Genomic DNA, 26333 nt, shown 5'->3' with positions numbered 1-26333 from the left:
GTGTTATCTCAGCATTTACTTTAAAGGATGTACCCTATCAGAGAGAACAGAAGCTACAAAGCATTTCGGCTTCCTTTTTTCTTGTTGCACTGATCAAACGGGCCTAAATGATGCCCTCACGCAGGGAAAGAGAAAGAGACCCATCTACTTCCTCTAATTCTGCTTTATCGCGTCACGCTCGGGACCCACGACACACACCAGTGACACCGCCGCACATGGACGTCGCTTTAAGGCGAGCCATTAGGACGGAGTTAATTGAATTACATCGGCGCTTCACACTTTGATGGCGTCTAATAACTTTGCGAGCGGCGCTCGGTGGCAAGCCCCGTCGGGCGGCGAGTGGCGGGCCCTCCTGAGCGGGCGCGGTGAGGGAGCAGCTCGCTGAGCAGCTGCGGCACTAACAAAGAGCTGCAGCACCCCCAACAGAGGCTGGAGGCGCACTGACGGGCAGCCGAGGCACCGAGAGGGAAAGTTCTTGTCAGCATGAATAAATGGGAGCGAGTTTTCCGTTGTCGTTTTCTTCTGATTTTCATCCTCGTTTGTCACAGATGTCCGTGAACATGTGTGGGAGTACGCACGCGTGCGCGAGGTGGGCTCTGCCTCACGCGCGGCCTAAGGGTTGGGAGGGGGTGGGAAGGTGGGACGAGTCAGAGGCCGAGACAATGAGACGAAAGGGAGATTAAAACGAGACAAACTGATCAAAAGGGCAAAGTGTAAGAGAGGGAGGAAATAAATTGCAAGGCGAGAAGAGAGGAGAATGGACCATCACCATGGCAACAGCAGCATCTCTGCCATCCAGCCTTTAAAGCTGAATGGCAAAGATACCATCCAGCCTTTTTGATCAATTATTGGAATCGATCAAAAAAACAAAACAAAAAAAAAACAAAAAAAAAATTAAATTAAAATAAAAAAGGTACACACATGCGTAATTTTTGTTAAAAAAAAACAACAACACACACACAAAAAGGTGGAAACTAATGGATAGAAATCCACACCGAGGCAAAAATGTCTCTGCTTAAAATATGACACCTTACTTTGTAATATAACTGCATCAAAACTGGTGCCCAATTAAAACACAGCCTTTCTGTACTACCAAAATATGTAGTTACATTTGACATATGTTAGGAAACAATATCCCAAGATCCCACAGGCTGGAGGTTAAATCCAATGCCCAAAAGGCTCGTGGTGATGCTGGAGGAGCTGTATGAATCCCCAGCTCAGGTGGAAAGTCTGCTAGCAGAACCAATGGTTCAAAGGGAAGAGACGTTTCCAAACTTGAAATAAAAACACTCTGGACTTTTCCATTATCTTCTCACCTGATAGTCCAGAAGATTAGTTTGATTGGCGACCAAAACTGCAACATTTGCCACATTTTAAGCTGTTGAGGTTTGCTTTCACACACTGCACTGTCAAACATGAGAACTTCTGCACAACTTCCTATTACACAAAACAAACAGAAATGGAGTAGCGACAGATTTTAGCGGTTGTAGCATTTCTCTCGTCTTTACCTAAGCGCCACGACCCATTTTTCCAAATGGGATTATACTCGCAATTTGTTTTAGATGCATTTACCCAGAATTCCATGCGCTATAGTACGCTGCTTTTGGAGCAGTCTCCCATCCGCTGTGGATCCACATATGCATTCAAACCGCACTAAAGTTCACTTCAACTGAACCCAGACCTAGGCCTGTCATAATAAACAAACAATGAATTAATTAATTGCATTATAAACTAAGGTTTGATTTATCGTCTTTCTTTTCTCTCTCTCTTTCTACCAAAACTGGTCTTGAGTCTGCTGCTTTGGTCTCAACTATCCCTTTTTTGAAAGACGGAGGCTTCAGAATTCATTTGACTTGTTTCTGTTGCTTTGCTTATTTATTTTGGATATTTAACATGTCTTCCAGGGACAGAAATTCACCTGTCGCCACGCCAGCACTCACAAACACAAAAGCAGAGCAACAATGAATTTATTTAGGTTTCTATACTCATGTTGGAGCAATCCAGGGTGAACGCAAAAAAAACACATTTCTTTGAAAGAAAGAATTTCAACACTTATGTTTGTGTTGGTCAATCGCAAAAAAGCCCTGAGCAGAACATGTTGCAGCCTGTGCAGTTTTTATTTCTTTAAGCATTTCCGCTAACCCAACAACCTGAAAGTCCACATGCCTGCCTCTGCCCACTTAGCGGGCGACCCGTTCGGCTTCGCTCAACAGACACACTCGCCTCGGGATATCACGAATAATTAGCAGAGATCAACCCGACATCAATCACCCTCCTCTCGCGCGCGCGCATTCGGGTCATCACCTTTTTAAATGACCTTACATGCTAAACAGACTGCTGTCACAACCTGTCGCAAGGCTCAGCGGAGAGACAGCATGATGGTGCCAAAGCAAAAGATGTGAAGGAAATCTGACAGGCGCAGATATGGATCTGAATGCTTGTACAGCCAATCAGTGTGAGGGCTCTGGTCCAAAACACACTGCTCCCTGTGTAATTAATTACACCTCTCCGAGAAAGAAAACGGCTAACGGCTCTTTCCAGCCCTCGTCCTTTGAGCAAGGACAGTCCCTGCTGAGAAGGCCTGCGGGTGTGTTTAGAGGAGCGTTCGCGTGCCACCAACAGCAATCGGAAACTTTGATTTGAAAATGTGATTGTTGCCGTTAAAGCTTTGTGCCTCTTTGATTTTACCACAAAGCAAGCGACGGCACCATTTACCAAATAAAACGGTGCCCTCGGCGGGTCGCATTACCGCTCTTTGGACTGTTTAAATTCCCATCTCTGACCCGATCTTTGGTCTTGCCCATGACCCAATTTCCCCAAAGGGATCATTAAAGTTTCATTCCATCTTATCTTCCCCCATCCTTCTCTCTCGCCCTCCCTCCACCAACCAGATCACATTGCAGCGCCGCCCTCCTCCAATCCTTCACTTAATTATGTCCCCTGAATGAAGTTCATCTTTCATGCTGCCAGCGGCCCGGCTGCCTGGCTCGTCTGTTCTGGGCCATCTAATCATGGCGCAGAGACAAACTAAAATTAGACGGTCAGCATGTGAAGCCTGGCAGACCCTAATGAAGGTTGACGTCTCAAGACGGGCCGCTGATGTACCAGATGCACTTTGCTTGAACCGACGATGACCGCTGTTGACTAGCGCTGAGGATGAGCGAACCCCTTTTCGCATTGCTTGGAAAAGTCTCACGCAACGAGGAAGGAAGACTGTCCCGCGAATCAAAATTAGAGTTTACGGTTTGGAAGCTTGGCAGCAACTCTTCATGTGCGCAAGCTGAGACCAAAGGAGCGAGCTGGATGTAAAATAACAGATGTTTGGTTCAACTGTACACAGATGAGTTTTTGTAGTGTGTTCACTCATTGTGAAGTAGAGCGACAACGGAGCAGACGGAAAAAAATCAGTTGGATTTCACTCAAATCTTCCCTGCAACATCAGCATACGATAGTTCCTCTCAGGTTTCCTAAAGATTTTCATGCGACAATTCAGTATCTGTCCTTTAATCGACTCGAATTAAAGTTCTCAAGCTGTTTTTGTCCAGTTAAAAAAAAACCCAAAGGTTCACTATAATTTTACTGAAGAGAATTTAACAAAGCTTAGACCTTCTACAAAATCTTTAAAAACTTTAAGTGTAAAAGATTGATGAATGGAAGATGAGCAAATGAATGTAAAACTAATGAAGGATGGTAAAGACAAACCATTGACCCATTTTGTTACCACAATTCTTAGCTGTGTTTTTCACCGCAAATGATCGTGTGTTTAGTTTCTAATATGTCAAAATCAGTAAGGTTAATTTATGAACATTTCATAGTGAAAGAATTACAGAAAAGTTAATCATCAAGTCATTAAATCCAAAATGGCCACAGAGAAAAGAAAAATTGTTTGAAGTAATCTGTAGCAAATGTGCTCTTTGCACCTTTTTGGGTGAACCTTTCAGTTCTGACAATTCATCACTGAGTCAGTTTCAAACAAAATACTTGGACTGGGTTGAGTCATATTGTGTTAAATTGGCCAATCTGGGTTTGTGGATACATTTTATGAACTTTATGTTTGCTTAATAGCCCTACCGCTTAAAAAAATGTGTTTTAAAACAGAACAAATGCATCGTGTGCTCAGCAAAAACAGTCACATAAGACTGACCTACTATCTCTATATAAAATCTAGATTGGAAAAAATAAATGTTTAAGAAGTTTACTGTTCAATTCTTATGAACAAAGAGTGATTTAAAATGTCTCACATCAACTTTATACTTGGCATATCGCAGATTTTCAGACAAGCACACAACATAATATTCACCTGCAAAGTGTTGCACTTTTTGCTTTCTGTATGTTGAGCAAAGAAAGAAACAAATAAGAGATTTGTATATGCAAAATGAAGCCTATGTTTTGAGTACAGTAAAAGTCAGAGAGGTTATGGGACATAGGTTTCAATCCATGAAGGGGGAGAAACTTTTCGTCCTTCTGTGGTCAGTTGTTTATTTATTCAGTAACCCACATTTTGTTTTTTTCCTTTGGTCAGTGTTTGTTAAATTTAGTTGGTGAATTTAAATAAATGAATAAAAAGAAAGTCCAAATCTAGATTCAGCAATTCAGAATTCAACAGAAACTAGAAACTGGTATCGACTTATAAAAAAACAAATTTGTGTGCTTCCACTAACACATTTGCTATGCTAATCCAAAAAATTTAAGTTTTTCATTTCATCTTAAAATGTACAGTTTTCTAATCCGTGTAATCAACAATAAATGTGTTTTAAACTTCCCTTTTTAATAGAGATACACAGGACTGAAAGGTGGAGACAAAGTATGGCATAGAGGAGACCAGAGGAAAAATGTGTAAAATCATTTCCTACAACAGGTTTTTGAGGTTCATTTGGGCTACAAGACAGTGAGAGAGAGCAAGACTTTCAGCAGGCAACCAGAAGGCTGGACTTACTAGAGCAACTTTGCTGTGTTGGATATTTCAATCTTTATCATGGAACAACACAGAATTAGAAATGTTGGTGGCCTTTTGGAAATTTCAAAATTAATGTAAGGGTCACACAGAATACACCAGTTTAGCTTAAACAGCAATAATCACAAAAACGAGACGCTAAAGTCAGCATTAAATTGGAATCTGTGTCAGATTGAAAAATAATAGTAAAGCCACGTTTTATGGAGGGTTTTTAGAGTGTGGATCTTCAAAAAAGAAGAGACAAAAGCTTAAACTTCAATCTTCAAACTTCAGTAAGGATGGCTGCATCATCATGATGTCGATCATCAATGAAGGACTCAATGCAACAAGCTACTGTTCTAGTGATCCAAAGTTTGTTTCAAAGGACACAAAGTGAACTGTAAATAGGAAAAGATCTGGAGGAGTTTCCGGGCCACTGGGGTAGTAAAGTCTCTGGGGCTTGATGAACAATAAAGGCCTGTCGTTTGGGTAGAACAAAGGCCTGTCATTTGCTTTTGTTGTTGCTGGTGTTTCTAATCTGCATGTCCAGATGGCTGAATGACTCCTCCCCCCCACACCACCAACACCAACACGCTACATCGTTAATAGCTCAGCACAGCTGGCGGACGGAGTGAAAAGCAAAGAATACAAGGAAATGAAGAAGTGAGAGAGAGAGCTTTTAAAAAGGTAAAGAAAGGGATAAAAACCAGACAATTAGTGAGGAATAATGAGATAGTCGGAACGGCCGTGGTGACCGAAAGGCTTGCGACGCAGACTCTGACAGATAAGTGGAGGCTGCTGGCTTTGACTATCGCTTACCCAGATCTGTGTTGGGCCCCGCCAGCAACTGTTTGAACTTATCCAGGCGGGATGCTTCCCTCTCGGTCATGGCCGGGGTGCCAGATGTGTTCTGGTCAGCCATGCGAGCCACTAATGGGATGACGGGCGGCCGATGGGGCAGAGACCTCTGTCTGTGGAGGCCGGGGCGCTCGCCCGCTGCATCTGGTTGAGGGATGGAGACGAGATAAAGAGACCGGTTACGTAAACCCAGAGCTATTTCAGATAATGCGGACACCTTTTGCCGGCTGTAAGTGGAACTTAATTATAGCCGGCAGATCGTTGCACAGCGACTTGTTTTCTTCCTCTGTGAAGGTTTTCACATTACGACCACAAACTTCGATGCGTCTTACAGGGATTTTGTGTGATAAACCAACACAAAGAGTGAAAATAATACATATTTCAAAGGCTGAAACAATTAATCGGATTAATTGTGATTAATCGATTATTGAAATTATCAATGTTCGTATCAGAATAACCGGTAAAATAACTTGCAATCCTACATATTATAAACATTTTTTTTTATAAATAAAAAGTCAAGATGGCTACGATAACTCAGCTCAGGTGTGACAATTCATCCACATGTTGCACACTCCAAAAATGTGACTTCATTTTGCTGGATTTCATTTTCTGCTATTAGAGCAAAGGTACAATGAATACAATCGATGCTGAAGTGCTACTTTTTGTTGGTCTATTCAATAAAATCCCAATAAAATAAATTGATGTTTATAGTTGCAACATGATAAAATGTGGAAATGTCCAAGGGTTAGGAAAACCTTTTGCAAAGTTTATGGTTTAGTTTCAAAATAGTTTCTATCCCAGGTGTGACATATGTAGAAGCATCTCATAAAAAGATCATCTTCTATCATTCATTCGTTCTGTTTACAAGGCGTCACATGTTTCCACACAGGTCAAACATACGCAAAGGGACAGAAATCAAGCCAGATTGTTCCAGACTTTCACATTAGAAGCCATCTTCCTTCTGTCAGGATACACACTTACTGAAGTTCACACACGGGCAATCTGCCAAGAGCTGGAACAAAACCGCAACACTTCTACTGCAGGCAGAGTTACACAAACGCATCATGGCAATTAGGAGGACTGGCGCGTAGCCGATTTTAATATCTTATTTGCTTTTTACAGGAACAAATAAAAGGCCACAAATCTGTTCTCAAGTGCTTTATTTGCACTTAGAAAAATTAAAAAAGATCATTAAAGCAGGCAGCGGTTTCTCTGTAACTTAGTGAGCTCATCTAACAATACTTTATACAATCTTAAAAATTCTCTCTAATGAAAAACGGCTGGAGAACGTAGCTAAAGCTTACATGTCACAGCGCACTATATTAATCATTTCTATTAGGAGAGGAAGGAAAACAGACAAATTATGGGCAGTACAGTCCATAATAAGAAAATAACACTGCAGCTTATGCAGCCCTTTGTGTCTCTGGCTCTGTCTAAACTGCCAGGAGGTAAAGGGGATGCTTGTGCGATCTGTCTCCGAACAGCAGAAGCAGTCTGAACAGCAGATGCCCAGACAGCCAGGCGAACGGTCCGCCACCATGTTCACCAGGCAGAACATCTGCATCTGCCAACGGCGGACACACCGCCGCACCAACTGGCTTTATATCCTCCTCTAGACAAATATGGCGTTTGGAAAATGTCCCGTCTGGTGACACAGCAACTCCTGCAGTCACGCTAGGATACGTTATGAGATTAAATCAAGCTGTTGGTTAAAACGGATAACTGATCAAAAGGAGGCAGGAAGATGGGAGTCATTTAAGATGTATGCTACCTTAAACCATGTTTTTTAGTTTAATATAACAGGTTAATTTCTCAAATTAGTAGGAGGAAATACACAGATGGGTTATTAAGGCATGTGCTGCCTCCTTTATCTCGCTGGTGAAGTGCAGATAAATGAGCAGGATTTTACTTTTTCTTTTTAATTTATTTCCATTAGTATATTTTATTATGTTTCTGCAGGGTTTGGATATCTGTTTGCCTCAGGCACAGGATTCATTAAAGTATTTTTGCAGGTTTCACCAACTCAAATTTAAGACTTTTTTAAGCCCCTCATGAAAGGAATTTAAGATCTATTTCTCCACAAACATGTACAAACTTCATCCAGCCAAATGTTGATAAATTTGCACTTACCCAAGATAGGCACAAATGGGTATAGCTAGCATACCCATGCTAGCTAGACCCATGCTAGCTAGCATGGGTATGATAGCATTGAGTTGGCTGTAGCCTCAACCATAGAAATCATATACATAAGTAAATGTATAATGTTTATGTCTGAGTGTGACTCAAACTTTTGCCTGACAAAAATAAAATAAAATAATAGAATGTATCAGATAAATTTTGTCTTTACAGGACTATGGTTAACTTATTAAAGGCCAACTTACTTTATTAAATGAATTTAAAACATTTAAAGGTCTTAATTTTAGATGCATGCATCTAAGACTTTCTAAGGATGCTTTAAATGCTGGAAAAAACAAACATTTTTATCCCTTTTTAAGTGTGCATTTGTATCACCCATCAGTTCATTTATGCATTAGTTTAACAAATATGTATATTTAAGTTCAAACTTTATTGTCCAAATCATTTCAAACAGGTGAGTGTGGAAAAAAGAACCCTTTTGTAGATTAAGTGTGTTGTTCACTCACCTCTAGGTGACCCAATCGGAGCTTCACTGTGGGATTTCACCAGACGGCTATCAGCGTAAGGGCTGCTCTGAGAGGCAAATGATGCATCAGGACTGATTGCCTCTACTTCCTCCACTCTGAGATACTCATCTTCCTCTTCCTCCTCCAACTCCTCCGCCGCCACCTCCTCCTGTGCGTCTTCCTCTCCCTGACCCGGCTCCGTCGTGTCGTCTTGCCTCTGTCTCTCCTGCTGCTTGCTGTGATTCTCAATCACCTGCGCGGAGAACAGGAAAGCAATGAGCAACGCTGAGGAGCGAAAAAAAGGCTGGGGAAATAAAAGCACTTTGGAAAGACTTTTAGATATGTTTTAAGACTCTAATAAGTGAAATGTAAGACCTGCACCTTGACGGAAATGTAAAAAAGAATGTACTACTGGTGAGATCAGCAATAGATATTGACCCTTTTTCCCTCCACAGTAACAACTTTGTTTAAATAAAATTCTTCAATATTTAAAACCAGTGCCAGACCTCAACAATCACCTTTTTTTGAACGATAATTTTGTTCACAAAAGTTTAGACTTCATAATTCATTTTATTTGACGTTTCTGTTGTGGTGTTTATTTATTTTGGATATTTAAGATGTCTTCCAGTTCCAGTGTTAAATGTTCATTAGAATTGAAAGTTTGAAATATGAGAATTATGCCATTACAATAACGTTACTTGAAAATGGTCTCAAAACAACACTATCGTTTATCGCAATAACACTATTTATCGTCCAGTAAAATTTGTTATCAGCAGCTAATTAGAGTTAGTTGAAGGTAGCTTCAGCCATCTTGAGTACAGAAGTCGTCTGTAGGCGACTCAACCTTTTGCCTGATTGAAAGTCTTATTTTGGATTTTATTGGCGCTATTAAATACTGCTGTCAGTTCAAAATTTAAGACCTCTGATTAATGTATTTAAGGACACTTTTTATTTCATTTAAGACAATTTAATGCTTTATTACTTTTTAAGGATATGCAGACACCCTAGTGGTTGTTTTAATAGTGTGTAAACAGTTAAAACCTCTACACCTGATCAAAACCATCAAACTAAACCAAAGTATTTGGTTCAAGCGGGAAAACATCTAGTGAATGCTGTCCAACCTTATTTGCTGTCTCCATGACAACCTCGATGTTAAGGTTCTGTGCAGCCATGGCCAGCAGCTCGTCGTCATCGTCGCCGACATCCCAGGCGTCGCTGGTGATGCTCTCAAACTCCTGGAAGGTGGTGGCTTTCTTTGGCTTGCCTGGCGTGGCCGGAGGGGGTTTGTTTCCTGCTTTGATTAGACTGCAAGACACACAAGAGTGGACAAGTGGGTGATGATGGGGCAAGGAGTTGGAGAAAGAGGAAAAGAAAACAAAAAACAAATGGGATGTTATACGAGGAGGCAATGGAAGAGCTAAATTAGAACTATAGAAGTTTATAAATGCAGAAATGTACATTTTAGCAGCTAATCTGCTGTTAATGTTTGCAGTTGAACTTGCTTTAGTAGCACACGTTTGAGTTTTTACTTCCAAATAAGTCCAAACTCAGTAGGAAATTAAATGTAGGTCAGGCTTATTTCCTGTCTGTTTTAGTTCCTGATTTTATTACAATTGTGCAACAATGATACCACTCCTACACTTTTTTTAAACAAATGCAAAACAAAACTGCTTTGTGAGACAGCAAGGAAAACAGATCATAAAAAAGCAAACGCAACAGCAGCAGGAGTGTAAATCAAACACTCATAATGTGCGTGATCATTTAACTATAGACCACAAATGACATCAAGTTCTATAAATTAAACCTTATTATGACGCTGCGATAACAAATTTGCCCAATCTTATTAGTCCTTGCAGTTAATAGACATAAAACCTAGTAAATCCTGCAGATCAGAACATTTCTTTAACAACAACCATTCACTATTCTGTGATTATTTCAGCATTGGTGTTTGAACAAAACGTAAGCCGATAAAAACAAATAAGGGATGACACATGAATGCCATTGGAGACTGAACAATGAGCTACGCTATCACAAAGCTAATGAAGATCATGTAATACTGATCAAACATTGCGTGCTAATTAACTGCACACACATGCCATTGAATGTATTATGTTTTGAAATGAGACTCTATATCCATCAGAACATCCTTATTTGCAGAGTGTTTGGTTTGTACAGAGAATTGTTTGTAATGTTGGTAAAATGAATCACATTTATTTATTTATTTGTGGGAAGCCAAAAATGTGTTCAGAAGTGCTACGATCTTGACTAAAGAATTATTCTTCTGCACTCTGCTAGTAAAAGTTTTGGTTTCTGATATTTCGACTGCTTTCTACTCAGTGTTGGCATCACATTTGTTTTTCAAATTGCATTTTGCATGCATGGGTAATAGGTTGTTTTGATTTTCAATTCCTTAAATGGCAGCATTAATCCATGCATAGTTTGATGATATTTTAAAAATCACTTCTTCATTCGTAGAGCAGAACGCCTGGCTTGAGGCACGAAGGCCAAAACAAACCAAAAATGAAACCTGTGTACTGTTCACACTTCCTAGGGGAATTACTTTAGAATATTTCATATTTTTGATTGAATTCAGCCTTCTTGTCCACATTAGTAAGTATAAAAAAAGTAGAATATCATTAAATAAAACATACAAATGACATAAATCAAAGAGAATGCAGCTTAAACTTAACGATGATTGAAAATGTGAAGCAGGGAATACCAAACTGTGGCTTCAATATAAAACAAAAGTTCATATGTTGAAGAAATTTATGGGGGTTTTCCCAGTTGGGAGAGAAACAAACATGGAGACATAACTTTAACTCCACCAGCCTTCAGGCAAGCATCGTTTCTCCTCTGGTTTTGACCAGCGTCGTTGCTCTGATGCAAATAAGCGTCTGCACTCGTGTTTCTCTCAGACACAATAAAAGGCCAGGCAGCCGCGTAGCGCCTGCTGTAAAACCACAGTAGTGAATGGAAGCAGCTGGAAATCTCACTTTTCTATGTGAGCACAAGTCCAACTGAATTCTATATTAATATTAGAAATATATGAATATATATTATAATAAATTAATTGTACTCTGCAGTTCAGCATGACATCATCTGTATATGGAGTCGTGCTCCAAAGGCCTTTGTATTATTAAAGTGTTAAAATATTTATTTCCATTAGAAAAAAAAACAAGGAGGGAAAAAAAACCAAAAACTAAAGTGTCCATTTTTGATTACTTTCTGTTTTGAGTTTTCTGCCTCTAAAATATGACGACAAACATTTTCAGTCTGGCCAAAAATACATGGAGTGGGAAATATTCAAAGGTTACAATCATATTTATGTAATTGAAATAGAATGCAGTGAAGCAGCTATCCATACACTGAACATTAATGTTTATGCTCTTAATTCTAACTAAGCTTAAAACATTGAAGCTGAAAAGTGCATCACCAGCATTGAATGGCAAATGGTAAACATTTTTTACTGTATTCCATACTTTAAGTAGCTGCAAAAAAAAGGTAAAATGAAAACAATCATCGCAAAAGAGATTTAATTAAACTCAACCTTTCACTTGGGAGGATGGTGTGAAGGGAAGAATGTGCTCTGACTTCTTACAAAGCCAACAATTACCATAATAAAGAACAAACAGAAATGCAGCCACACCGACTTGCTATCACCGTGATTGGAGGAAAGAGAAAGTGTGAACCTACACAATGACATAAAAATTTAAAACAAATTAAACCCAATTCCTCTGTGGAAATCTACATGATTAAACATCAACGAGAAGAAAGAAGATTATAATTACTGAATAATTGACCGTTTTTACTTCGTCATTGCCAGGGGTTTTCCGTCTGTCGGTCATTGAGAATAAACATTTAATCGCTTCTGTTTTTCAGTTATCGTTTGACATTTTGCTATGTTACAGTGATTCAATCTGATTCAGTATCAAAAAGGAGCGATTCCAAAGCCTTTCCTAATTTCAGCTTTGAGATACTCCTGCTGAATGTGACGAAACATAAACAAAGGCTCAGTAACGATACATAATCCATATCGCACTTACAGTAAGCTGTGATGTGAACCTGTAGCATCACAACTACATTTTTTTTTTTTAAACAAAACAAAACACAATTTTGTGGGAAAAAAAAAAAAAGGAATTTCAGGTTGTTACAATGATATAAGCCATGCAAAAGTAGTACATGATTTTAAATTACAGAATATAATCAATTTAAAGTTTCTAGAAGTGCAAACATAATTCTATATTTTTTTTTCATGAAAGGAAAAGAAAAAAGATGAAGATTATTTATCCGGCTGCTTGTTAAAAATAAATCCACATTAGACAGATATTTTATGATTAGAAAATGTGAAATGTGTTATTTGCAAACATGAATACAAACATTCAAGCAGTCAGCAAATCCACAGTTTAAAAAGATAAATTGGCATCAAAAACAAAAAAATCTATAAATCAAAGCTTTAGAAAATAGATATATGACAACATCTGCTAGAATGCTTTAATATTTACTACTTCCATGTAATAAATATATCTGGGAAGGTAAGCCATATGCATAACACAGTTACACACTGACACCAACGTCTGTCAGAGATTATGTAACATCTTGTTTTCACTTAACAAGATGTTATATTTTGATGTAACATCAAGATTGTGTGTCAAAAATAAATCTGAAATGTTTTGTTCTTTGGAAACAAGATTTTCTTGTAGAGTTGGTTCCAGTGAGACTTCAGAACAATTACTAACCAATAGGGCACCAGAGTTATCCTGCAGGACCCGCCGTATGACATTCCTAACATGTATTAAAGTCTTGCCCATGTCGTCCCAGTTTTTGTTTATGTCAACTGGCACAACAAACCGTTTCACATTCTTGACTTGGGCGTGGCTGCCATCATTTTCAGCAATGTCATCAAGAGGTTGAAGTGGCTTCTTTTAATTTGATCCCAGTAAGTTCAAACATATTTTGGAGTGGGAAAACAATCGAAACACCAGGGAGGTCCATTTGAAGTAATTTGACATCATCTACTTATTGAATATTGATTGGAAATCTGGTTGTGAAACTTGAATAATATCTACCAACAGGAAGCCATTCTCAGATCATTTGGTTTATCTGGGCTAAATGAGGATCAGAGCCATAATCAATGACAATAGGTTGTACAATCTATTGGGGGGAAAAACACACACAAAAAATGTAATATACAAGAGATTTACATATTTATTTCCAAAGGACTATTTAATTCAACAATTAATCTGAATATCTAAAGAAATTAACTGATATACAACAGTTAATAGGTAAGAAATTGCCTCCTTATCGGTATGAAATGGTACTCCATTAGGAGTAATGAATCAAAACGTAATAAACACCTCAAACCCATTTATTAATTCAAACATTGGTAAGTTCCCCTGCTGTGCTTTAGTGTACATAAAAAAAGGAAAAATCAGAAAAGACTCAATAAAATTTGTATAAAACCTGGAACAAAAAAAAACAAACAAACATATCCATGTTGTAAATCAAACTGTGATTAAGAGCGTAGCAACACAGGTAAATGGTGAGGCAAAAGCTGCACCTTGTCCTCAAATACTGTAGTAAACTTGTAAGATTACATCTGAAAACTTCTGAGGGGGAAAAAATGAGCATGTAAAAGTTTGCATTTGTTAACAATCTCACTTGTATCCAAGAATCTGGAGAACACAGTGAACTACCCACAAAACAAAAGGTCTTCAATGGTTTCTGTGTGGATCTAGCTAGAAGTGTTTCTTTCAAGTTTTATAACAGGGGCTCTTGTACTTCCACTTCCTCCTTTTCATGTGGTTTCGTTTGGTTATTTATTTTGTGTCAGAGTCGTTGCAACAGAATGGACTCCAGTTTGCTGACTCTACAGAGTCTCGCTCCAAAATGTGTACACTTTAGAAATAGTGGCCACGAAATACATCTATCTAATACAAAGTGGAGATGCAAACCAGACAGGTCCCAGTCTATTAAAAGAATGCTAAATATCAAAAATATGTTTGATTTTGTTTAATTTTTACCCACTTCTTCAGCTTGGAAGGTAAAGTTTTGAAATCTGAAATCAGATTTATTCCAGATGAGGTTTACTTTGATGGACAATGCTAACAGTCCAAAACTTGTTCTTTGATTGGATGTTTTAGCTCCAATGTCTCTAATATCTCTTATTTAAACATTTAAAGAATAATTTTTGGAAAATAAAACCCCTAAAAACTTTCAACACACCGTAAGTATGAAGCAAATCATTTGGGAGAAAGAGAAAACAGAACATTGCATACTTTAAACCTGTTAACACAAACTTAAAGGGTCAAGTATAACCAAAAATATATTTTAGTAATTTCCAGAAACACCCTGACTGTCTAATAGATAATGTATATAAAATCCTAAAAGCTCATTGGCTTAAAGAAATGAGGGCCACCAGAGCCTAGATTTATCTTGCAAATGGAAGGTGACAAACATTAGAAAGTGCCTAAACAACTCCAAAAAGATTGTAACGCGTTTTTCTAGCACTGATGAAAGAATCTGAACTCACTTGGCATGAAGAAGCGGGTCAAAAGGTGGATGCTGTGCGCCGTAAACATGCTGAATACTGAGGAAGTAAAGCAGAGAGAGAGAAAAGGAAATGAATGGACTCATCCGTTCAGGCTAAATATGCTTGCCTCAATCTGTGCAAAAAGATACGTTTTCAATTTATGGAGACGAAAACTACTATAATAATGCATCTTTTCATAATTCAGTCAGTGACTGTAGCAACAGATACAACTTTGAACCTACTTCGGGCAGATTTAAAAGGTGCTAGCCTATGTTAGCATCGCAGCTCTTTGACAGCTGTGAGCAGGAAGATATAAGCGGTACAGAATGCAATAGTGTAACATGAGCAGTGCCACGTCAGTTTAGTCAAAACTGGCCAACTTTGTGCACAACGTTAAGGCCCTCAGTTAAAGTGAAAGCTGCGTGTGAAGCTCCACTAAAAGAAGCTAGCTCTGCTAAGCTAGCCAGCAGAAGGGGGAACACGTCACTTACCTGCCAGGAACCTTGGCTGCGTTTCTTTTCCAGAACTGTTTCTTGTTCCCGTCGCTCGACATTTTCCGCCGACAATCCAATAAGTCTCGAGCTCAGGCTCCCTGACCCTGTCCTCGTCTCAGAAACGCTTAATTTCTCTGTATTTACTCCAGCTCTCCTCCTCCAAAACTCAGAAAGCTGCCATGTTGGTACTACCGCATCGGCGAGTAAGCGCGACGGCGATTGGCTGGAGCGACGCTTTCTTTTGGTTAGCCAATCACAAGTGAGTTCGCCTGTTTAATGATTTCTATGGACTGTTGACGCGATGTTTACTAAAACTACAGGCTGGGTCTCGATTAGGAGACCACCCATAAATATATCTGTGGAGAAAACCAGCATGAGGACCGGTTTGTCCTTAAAAAAATAATCTGCAAATGTTTTATTGTTGCTGAAGAGCTTAGTAGTTAAGAATAGGCTCATTAGTCTGAATGTTGTACAAAAGAATTAATTTTGGGCCTTTTTTTTTCTCCCGGGACAGTTTTTTGTTTTTTTTTTTTGTCACCGACCTAAGTACATCTTTACTGACTTTTCTAACTCCAGTTAAAGATAACTGCATTATCAAATACGAATATTTCCTAAAGTTTGTTCAAAGCATAGACGAGAGCAAAAATAACTGATAATTTGTTCTTGCATATAGACATTTATATATGTGTTTGCTGTTTAAGTATAAACAAAGACAATCCTAAGTCATTACTACACGTCAGTTTCCTAACATTGACAATTTGATAGAGGATGGATATGTGGAAAAACAAGAGCACTCACTTTGTCCTACATTACTGTGATGCTTGTGAAAGCTGCAAGTTTGCTTTTGCAGCATTACTTTAATTTTTAAACTAAGAGTAAACATATGCTTTACTCTTATGCTTTAGTGTAAAACAATTTATTATTGTTTTACAGTAATTTAATATATTATGCCCTGTTTTGATTTATATGTCAAACAGTGCAACAATGGGAAGAAATTTCCAAGAATTGTGTCCCATGAAAACACATCAGCTTCTTGATCCTGGTAAAAAAAAAAAGGAAAAAAAAGTGTGTTCAGTGAAATGTGGAGTTAGAATTTTCTCCTACCACTTTGCATTAAGAACTAAAAATTCAATGTGGCTTTCATCTGGGCAGATCACATTCTTCTGCATGTTTCTGTGTCCTCTTATGGCTGATGGAAAATTCCAGACTTCACTTCTTACTGCTTTTTTTCCCCTCCCAACAGTGACTGAATTCTTTCTCTTTGCGTGACCTTCAAAGTTGTATTGCCTAATCTGCTTTAAAACTTCTTGAAAACTTTTTTACTTGGTCAGTCCGGTGTGCTTCCCGGACTTAATCACGCTTTTTTTTCAATAATGTTCTGTAAACCAGTGAGGCCTTTACAAAACAGCTAAATTTCTACATAGAAAAATAGGACTTCTGAAGGCAGTTTTATTTGGGGTGTCGGAATAAAATGTTTTTCTCACTAACAAAATCTATTTATGAAGGGTTTCGTACACTTTTAGAGCAAATACGTTAACACAAATTGTGCCAAAACCCAACACAATAATGTGTCTATACAAGAATGATGTACTGTGTAAAATTCACACACATTTCCTGTTCTAATAAACCAACAAAAGTTAATGTTAAAATTATTTAATACAAAAATGGTGCTTGTTTACAAAATTGTGTTAAATAATTTTAATACATCAACCCCACAGACGAAAAGAAAAAACTAGTTTACACTCAATCTGGTGCAAAGTATGTTTAAGTAACTTTTTTTTTTAAAAAAATTGCACATTGTCTCTGTTAAACTAATACAACAAAAGAAGAAAAAACAGTGGTGGACGCTATAATTGACTGTTTTTCCTGTGGAAAGTTTCAGAAATGCAGACATCTAAGAAGTAATCTGATTGGTCAATGGTCTAGCATATAATTTGTGTCCTGATCTTGAAATAAGACAACACAAAAAGAAAACTAAACCAGATGTATAATTGATAACACAGAAAATTAGTTGTAAATCAACACATTCTTTCAAGAGAGTAGTTGTAACGAGACAAAATAGAAATTATTTGCAAGGCAACTTTATATTCATGTCATTAGAAGTGATCATAATAGAAAGCGGACCGCTTTTTTTTGTTCTTTTTTTTTGTCACGGCGTAGTGAGTCATCTCTCCGCAACGATCTTTGTTGACGTCTGTCTGATAATAGGCTACTTCGCAACCCGGAGTCGCCAAAAAACACAGACGCTGGACGCTCTTCGTTACGCAGGTCGTAACAAAGTTGTAATGATTGTGTTTTTTATTTTGTTACTGCGACAACTAAAGACACCATGGAGAACCAAGACAAAATAATTTGCTCGGAGCTTTTTCAGAAGCAGAGAAAGGTAGAAGTTGTTCTCTATCCGGCTGTTCTTGCATGGAAGGAAATTGAGAAAAGCAGTAAGCGGAGCTCTGGGACCTCTGAATCAGGTAAGGAAAACACAAGGACATGACTGGAGAAACAGAATTATGTCTGTTTCTCAATACAAACAATACAAGTTTGTTCACTGAACAACATTGTATTTGTTCTGTGAAATTCAACTACAGCTTTTCGTCTTTCTAAATGGCAAACTGCTATTTGCAAAGCTGCATTTCCTCCACTTGGTTGACCTTCATTACATGTAACTAATGTTCCTCAGAAACAAAAGTCGTTTTTGCTTCCTATCTGGTTCACACACATGTAGAGTGAGAAAGAGTCGGGTCATATAACTGTTGTAACAAGGGCTTGTTATAACTGTCAAGACAGGCCACAGGTCTTTACAAGAAACTAGGGCTCTGTCATTCATTAACTCATTCATAAAATGTTAAGTGTGATTTTAAACCCCTCCAGTGAGGGCTTAAAAAAGAAGCTCCAATATGTTATCATTATTAAGTGTATTAAAAAAATATCATATATATATATATTTATTTATTTATTTATTTATTTATTTATTTTTTAAGTAGATAATATAAAGATTTCTCATGCACGTTCCAAAATCAGGTTCCAGATACTATTTTGGACCACAAGTGACACAATTCAAATCTTAAGCTGTTAGTTAAATATTTGTGATAATGTGATAAATTAAATCAGAAAAGCTTAGATTTGAAAAGTATTTTATTTCAGGAAATAAAATAGCACCGCAGTGATAAAGCCTGCGTAATAATTGCCATTTTATTTCAGGAAATAAAATAGTACCGCAGTAATAAAGCCTGCATAATAATTGCATATTTTTTCTTGTTTCCAGTGTTGTTTTGGACATCTGTCTTTAGTCAGTGAACTCCTTGCCAACACCCTAATCTTTAGCTCTCCCTACAGATTCACATCCAATTCAAGAGTTAGTATTACTTTCCAGTCAGAAGAAACATGCTGGTAAAACTCAAAGTTTACCTTAAATGTAATATTACCAGTGGTATAAATAGTTTTGGGACTAACTGTACAGCACAGGAATAAACAATGGCTAAATAATTTACTAAATCCATGATTAAATATGTGTTGATCCATATCTTGAATTTTTTAACCGTCATCCTTACTCATCAAAGTCAGTAGGTAGGGCTAACAGCGCTAGCCACAAGGTGATTGCTGCTCAGGATGTTCAATCAGATGTTTGTTACTATTTTTGATAGGTCAGGGTACCTGTATTGGTAATTTAATGATTAATTTAAGTGTAGGAAATGTGAAATAACAATAATAATATAATAATAAAAAGTTACTACAAAACTACTTTGAGGAATAGAAATCTACAACATACGCTTTGTGTTTATTTGCGCTGATGAAATCACCAGAGGGAAAATAATCCAGCCTATCAAATTTGAAGAAATTTGATTCAGAACATGTGAACAACAAGTTTAAAATGTCAAAATAACTAATCAGCTGCTGAGTGCCTTTTGTGATGTCATCAAAGCTTTGTTTCTGAGAGGGTACATTTTTATTTTCAGTAACATTTTTCATCTGAATGAAAAAAAAAAAAATAGTAATCCAACCATGAAAAAAAAAGGCTGGAAACTTTAAACTTGAATATGTACAAAAATACAAGTTTTGGTAGATTTTTTTTTTTAGCACATTTTTTGGGCAAATAACAAAACAGTTTTAACAGCCAGCTGCTGTTTCCCACTCTGCGCTAAACTCAGCATGCACAGGTTTAATGGTCTGATCCTTTAGTGTCTCTTTACTTTTAATGGGGATGGGAAACAGCCCCCCAAATGTTTCTGTCATTTCTATCAGGCAACTTCCACTTCATCGGGTCTTCCTATATCCCCCCGAGGCTAATGTTTGTTCACCTAAATGGCTTCCCCGCTCGGCAATTACTGTAGCATATCGAGTGGAGTGATTACAGCTGCCGCCGTACGCTTTGGTTCGAACCCAGCCCTTGACCTTCCACAAAGTGGTATCAAGTGCCCTATAATAACCTGCCATAAAGACTTCCATTTATTGAGTCAGCATTAGACGTGACTTCATCAAATCCTGCCAGTGATTGCAGGGACAAGAGCAGGTCAGTTTACACCAGATTTAGGGATCGAACACGGATGCTTCTCAGCCAATTAAAAAGTTTAAACGCCACTGATAAAAAAATAATAATAAACATTCTCGTCTTTGCTCAAAGTCAAATAGCAAAAGGATTCTTGCATTTGATAGAATTTTTTTTTTTTTTTCCATCGATTAGCTTTATATAGAATGAGAACGTGGCAACAGGTGGATTTGTTTTTTCATCCTGAACTCTTTGCACTTAGCCAAACAGGAGCGGCTCAGTTTTCACTCGCAGCAGCTTTGCATATATTAATGAGCTTCACAAACTTCCCAGTCTTCTTCTTCCTGCAGGGCTTTTTCTGTGTTTACACTGGGAAAGTGTAGTAAACGTTCACTGCTGTCCTCTGCACAGTAATTCTAAAGGGGATCTTCATAGCATTTAAAAAAGTAATTCTAAAGGGGATCTTCATAGCATTTAAAAAATATATATATAAAACATATATATAATCCTCTAAAAAAATTTTGACTGATCTATTATAGACACTGAATGGAATGCATACACACACACACACACACTTCTTAGGCAGCATTATAGATGTTGCTGCTTGAGATTTAATCTGATCTTGATTATCACTCTGTTTAGATATGCTGAGAGAAAGAAGTGTGGAATAACATCGCTGGTTTTTGCTTGTATTGTTCACACACAAAAAACCACTTTCACTGAGATGGCACATCAAATGCTTTAAATATATCTGAAAAGTGTGGTGTGCATTTTGTTCAGCTCCCTTCTACTTTGATACCCTTAAACAAAATCCACAAAGCTCGTCTCCATGGCGCCACCAGGATGCTGCCACCATACTGGCCTAAATAGGATCCAACAAAAAAGTTGCTGTATAAAGTATTGACTCAGAGAGGGAACCCTGAGGCTAGCTAATTTGAAGGCATTTCATTTTACTGGATTTATGATTTATTTAAGGGGTTGAAATAAAAAATGGCATGTATGTTTTAGTTTCTAAAAAAAACAAAAAACTAAATCATGTATTATTTTTACTTCTCTTTAAAGATGTTAAAAGATAAAATTGCAATAAAACACATTGAAATTTAGGTTTGCAATGCAAAGCACTCTGTCTTAGTCCAGCTAAAAACTTTCAAATTATTATTCAATTGTTGTAGTTTTTCACATACACTAAATTGGTACAATAAAAAGGATAGTTTGGTGTAGATTTAATTTGTGAAACTGTTACCTTTGCATGTTGCCTTGATGCTCTGCTAACTGAATAATATCCTCTACGTTTCATGTATCAGTTTGTGTAAGATGCTCTCTTTCATCCCCACTCCATCCTTATCTCAGCCTATCCTCCTTTCTCATGCTCTTAAAAATGATGTAATCAAACTGCAACCAAAATCCAATAAGCCAAGTTTCCTGATTTAAACGCACGCTTTGGTCCAATTACAAAAACACATTTTACAATCAATAGTTTGCATCAGACAAACAAACGTTGCCTCATAACTTATCTGCTGCTGTTGAAACAGAACCAATGACCCGTTCGAAATGGTCTGCTGTGAAATTACTTTCCAGTGACGGTGTTTCACAAACGCTGCCTCTTTCCGTTCTCTGACTGCACTTGTTTATGATTACAGCGGTGGTGTCAAGTCACTCGGCAGGTGAGCAGGAATAACTGGATGGTGTTGCTTTCTTTTCAAACCTGAGCTCGCCGATCAAGTAAGCAACACCATCACGCCCCGATTGGCGCGCTGCTACGCAGAATCAAGAGACAGCCGCTTTAGTCTCACTTGCACCTCCTTTTCTTGGAAGCAAAAGTTTCTATTATCCACAACACAGCCAGGTTGAGTCTTAAAATGAAGAAGGGCTACACAGAGAGCCAAACATAACCTACATGGGTTTTTGTGAATCATTTCTTAGGGTGTTTATTTTTATTTTTTAGCCTTTCTTCTACGTATTTGTGTTTCGATCCTGTGGTATTTAGAAAAAGAAACTGCAGGATTTCTAAATGTAACCGTACGGTCTGGACTACTTCTCAGGAACAAGTAATGTTCACTACTAGTCTCTAGATCCCACTTTTTTTTTTCTTTTTTATAACCTGCCCTCCAAGAAATGTGTGCAAGACCATTGTGACAGTTCCAGTTTAAAACGTATAAATTTTATTTGTGTATACTGACAGTAAAGTTTACACAAATAGCCAACATCTTACCATTTCCAGGTTTATTATTAACACTTATTTAGCTTGTACTGTTTCATTCAAATTCCAAGAAACAAATATGCACCACGTCATATTTGTACCTCAGTGCAAAAGTGAGTTCCTAGAAATCCTGGTCTTCCTTTTAAAGTACATTACAGGAATTGGTTATGAGTCCAATGTAACAAGTTTCGTCTCTTGATGTCACATTTGGCAGCTCCTTTTCTTGGAAGCAAAGGCTTCTATTAAGGATATGAATTCTACTAAAAATAATGTTGGAAAAAACACTGGAAACTTATTTAAAAAAAGTCAACAAATGACAAGTTAAGGTGACCTCTAACAAGTCATCAATACACACCCTGCCAGATTGCTAAGGCACCGCGATAATCGTATCGCCAATCCACATTTTGAAGAAGAATTTGGAATATACCGATACGCTCCAACTTGTTCTAACTGGAACTTTCCACAAAGTGAACTTGAAGTTTCATTGAACCGCTAGTGACTGTTCTCCTGCTATACCTTCCTCCTTGGTTGTCCTTTCTTCTCCATCTGTTTGCCAAAGCGTTGGCTCAACAAACACCGCTGTGCCTGGGAGAAATCCGCATGTCTTGTTTGACAGCTCACTGCCATGTGTACCCAGGCAGATCTGTGCTTTGTAATCTAAAGCTGGTGCTCAATGCACAGGCCTGTCTGTGTGCTGAGAGATGGCTGCAGAGAGGAGGAGAGCGCGAAAGATGCAGGGAAATAAACAGTGCCAGGAAATGACAGCTGGGTATGGGGTAAATTGTGACGGTGTATGCCGCAACACTGGCAGCATTAAGGGATTTCCAGTTGCATTGATTGCAATTATTTACCTAAGACTAAGGCTGCAGGGGTTTGACCTCTGAAGCTAATTAAATCGACGCAATCATGTGTCTGTGGTTTGTTGTGTAGTTCTGAAACTTCAATCCGGCTCAGGGAAAGGTTTTTTTTTTCTTCTAACAAAAAGAAAAAGAAAAAAAGGAGAGCGTTTTTCCGAACTACATAAGCAGGTTTATCAATTTCGCACCCTCGGTTAAATCTTATCTCGTCCATCGCACTCGTGTTACGTGTCATTTGGAGTGCAAGATGCAAAAGTGGCGCAGGAGTGACATCAGCCTATGCAAACACCTACAAAAGCAAGTGAGCATTTCCTTAAGCTTGTAGCAGCTTGTCCTCTCACACATTGTCACTGCAAAACCACAGTAACAATAAAGGGATTACAAACTGATCCACTGTGTACTGGGAGGGGTGGCGAGAACAAGAGCAGAATGTGAATACGATGACAGCTTGTTGTTGTGAGAACGTGAGGCCTGGGGAGCCCGTTGTCAGAAATATCATTATCATATGCATAAATATAAACATAAAATCACTTGTGCAAACATGGAAATCCTGCAGGTATGGTGTTCTTATCAAAATCAGTGTTGCTGATCTAAGTCTTTGATTTGTACCTCATTGTTGTTTTTTTCTGGGCTGATGAGACAACGTCTCTTGTTGGGCTTTTTAAACCCCCAGGTGTATGACAAGCAATTCAGATCTTATGTGAATGTGAAGCAATGTCGTGGAATCTTGTCAGGTAGGATAGCACCTTGTTTTTGGGAAAGCAGGATGAGCTGGTATAATAAGCAGAATGCTGGCACTCTTGCAGTCAGAAGTGCTTGTTAGAGGTACAATGCAGTCTCTGATCCCACAGGTTCTCATCAGGTTAGTCCTGACTGAAACTAGTGCTGTTATATTTATCAAATCAGGGGAAATAAAATCCCTCATCACACAGTTGTTAGGTTAAACTAATGCACGGCATCCTCAAACAAACAAATGCCATTTCCCATTGGTAATTCTCAGCACAAGAAAAATTACTCTTCAGAGAAACCTCAAGGATATTTTCCAAAAATTGCAATGGAAAGTGCTTCATGGTTTGTTGTTCATTTAGGCACCAAAGCCACAGAACAGTCTAAAATGGCTGCAGATCTTTCAGCAGGATACTGCATCGTGCTACATAGCAGAAATAATTCAGGACTCCTTTGACGTGCACGAGTTTGTAGGTGATGAATTATTGGATCAGGCATTTTTAGGGGACAAGTTAAAGATCTTACAGAAATCACAGCATACCTTCAAGAATCTCACAAAGTCTCTGCCTAAACGGGTCATATATGTTTTCACCGTTAAACAATAACCTACAGGCTACTAGAATTATTCAGTGGTTGTAATGTCATGATTAAGGGAGATTATTTGAAGATGTATGTAACATTTGGGAGAGGAGAAGCATCTGTCATGATGCATTGTTATGTCCAAGAAGCAGGATTGATTTGTCTAAAAAGCCACTGTCTTCTTGATCAGCAATTTATGTCCTACAGAATGCATTCAGTCACCATGGTAACTAATTGTTGTTAAGGTTGATGGGGTGGCAGTCGTTTCCACCACTTCCATTGCTGCTTCCACTTAGTCAAATAGTCTTCATAGTGTCAAGATAAAGATTCTCAGCATATCCAGTCCTTTGGTTAGCTAACGAAATAGCTATATTCACAAATATGGAGCCTACATAGAGCAGTCAGTCTCATCAGCTAAACTACTGTCACAGCACTTGGCAACGCATCTCATCCACCTTAGCAAGCCTAAAAGCAGTGCTGCACTCTGTACTAAATGAGTTTAATTGTGGTAAACTTTGAGATAAAATGTTTGTTTACCACTCCCAACGGTCTTGTCAATCTTGGTCTTTGGGTGATCCTCGCTTGAAGCTGACATATACCTCATTTGTTTTGCGTATGGTTGTTCTCAACAATTATTTACACCATCGATTAATGTACTCATTATGTTCTTGCTTGAACGTTTCATCTATAAAATGTCAGAGAAGTGTTAATTGTCTTGGGTAACTCAATACAAATGTCCTGTTTTGTCTAGAAAACAGTCCTGCACTACAAACGTGGTTCAATGTATGATGAATTCAGCTTGTGGAATGTTGAATATTTCTGGCATATTGATTGACTAAACTGGTGCAATACTTCACTGCTTGTACACATTTATTAATTCTTCACTAAGCAAAACGACTTTTCCAAATTGAACGATATTTTACGTTTACAAGGAGAAGAGATCAGTTAAAATGTAGGAGGTACAGACTTTGACAGACAACTGAAATAGTTCCTAAATGAATAGTTTCAACACCCACTGGCACTTTCTTGTGGACTATTTGAAATGTCACAGGAGAAATAAGAGGGTTTCGGTGTGCATAGTCATGCTACTATTGCAGCTTCAGAGAATTTAGGTCAACCTTAATAGGTGCATTATGCAGTGATGGATTCCCATGCCGTTCTACGCTAAGAGCAACAACTTAGTCCTAAGTTTCTGTTTCTGAACAATAGCCCTCCTCCTGAGCCAAGAACCTGAATTAGAGGACAGATAGTATTTCTACTCAAAGCGCACAAATCTAGGTGACCTCCTAAGCTTTATTACAGTCACACAAAGCTCAGCACTCCATTATTCGAGGAAATAATTATTGCCTGTAGGCCAGTGTCTGAAAGTTGAATTCACCATCTTTTGTAGCAGAAAGGCCTGGTCACCAAAAATTGAACGCTTTATTCTTCTAGTAATGACACACGTATATTTAAAAATGAGCCCCACTAATTTAGGCTTTCTGTGGCAAACGTCCACGCCTACTGCCCTATTATTATGTGAAGAGATATCCATTTGGAGTGCTACAAAATGAACTGTATTCGGTATTGTGGATGTAGTTTTAAGAATTCTGGATGAAAGTTTGAAGGAGTTTATTGAATAGTTCTCAAAGAACATCATTTCCTATAAAATCTGATTACGGGATCTGTGTCAGAAACCTGTGATGAAAGCTAATCCCACACACATGTAATCCATCTCATGTGCTTCCTGTGCACAGTGCTGGATGGAGAAACTAAATGATCCAGACTAAAGATTGTTATATTCACTCCCTACCAACATAAAGCTGTTCAAGGACTCTAAAGGTTTAGTGTTGCCATGACAGACAGAAATTGCTTACCTGTCTTCATTTTAGATCATTGTCCGAGTTTGACCTAATATTGGATGCCGTTAAAACGGCAGAACACCCAACGTGAAACGTGACACATTTCTCTTATCTGGGAAGCAAAACAGACACAAAAATGCAAATCTGACTGTTTTCTTGTTGGATAGTTCCCAGAGGTACACTTTAAAGTG

General features: G+C 38.2%; 2 protein-coding genes across 3 annotated transcripts in view; one reads left to right on the top strand and one right to left on the bottom strand.

Annotated features, from left to right (window-relative positions):
* The window catches only part of tbc1d22a (TBC1 domain family, member 22a), a 130313-nt gene extending 114424 nt beyond the window's left edge, over positions 1 to 15889 (bottom strand). Inside the window, exons 1-5 of one of the 2 annotated variants that reach the window (XM_007577889.2) lie at positions 15454 to 15889; positions 14963 to 15019; positions 9555 to 9738; positions 8434 to 8686; positions 5753 to 5935 (exon numbers count right to left, since the gene is read on the bottom strand). In XM_007577889.2, the coding sequence (XP_007577951.1) occupies positions 5753 to 5935; positions 8434 to 8686; positions 9555 to 9738; positions 14963 to 15019; positions 15454 to 15515 (739 nt within the window). In that variant the 5' untranslated portion in view covers positions 15516 to 15889. The remainder of the gene's footprint in view (positions 1 to 5752; positions 5936 to 8433; positions 8687 to 9554; positions 9739 to 14962; positions 15020 to 15453) is intronic. The other variant, XM_007577881.2, reaches the window with a different exon arrangement.
* A 1768-nt stretch (positions 15890 to 17657) lies between these two features.
* Positions 17658 to 26333, top strand: part of cerk (ceramide kinase) — a 40969-nt gene continuing 32293 nt past the window's right edge. The window contains exon 1 of the mRNA XM_007577871.2: positions 17658 to 17924. Coding sequence (XP_007577933.1) covers positions 17786 to 17924 — 139 coding nt within the window. The 5' untranslated portion in view covers positions 17658 to 17785. The remainder of the gene's footprint in view (positions 17925 to 26333) is intronic.

This window comes from Poecilia formosa, unplaced genomic scaffold, assembly GCF_000485575.1.
Source record: "Poecilia formosa unplaced genomic scaffold, Poecilia_formosa-5.1.2 Scaffold9, whole genome shotgun sequence".
NCBI lineage: Eukaryota > Metazoa > Chordata > Actinopteri > Cyprinodontiformes > Poeciliidae > Poecilia > Poecilia formosa.
The sequence above is the reverse complement of the archived record's forward strand: the minus strand, read 5'-3'. Positions and strand labels throughout refer to the sequence as shown.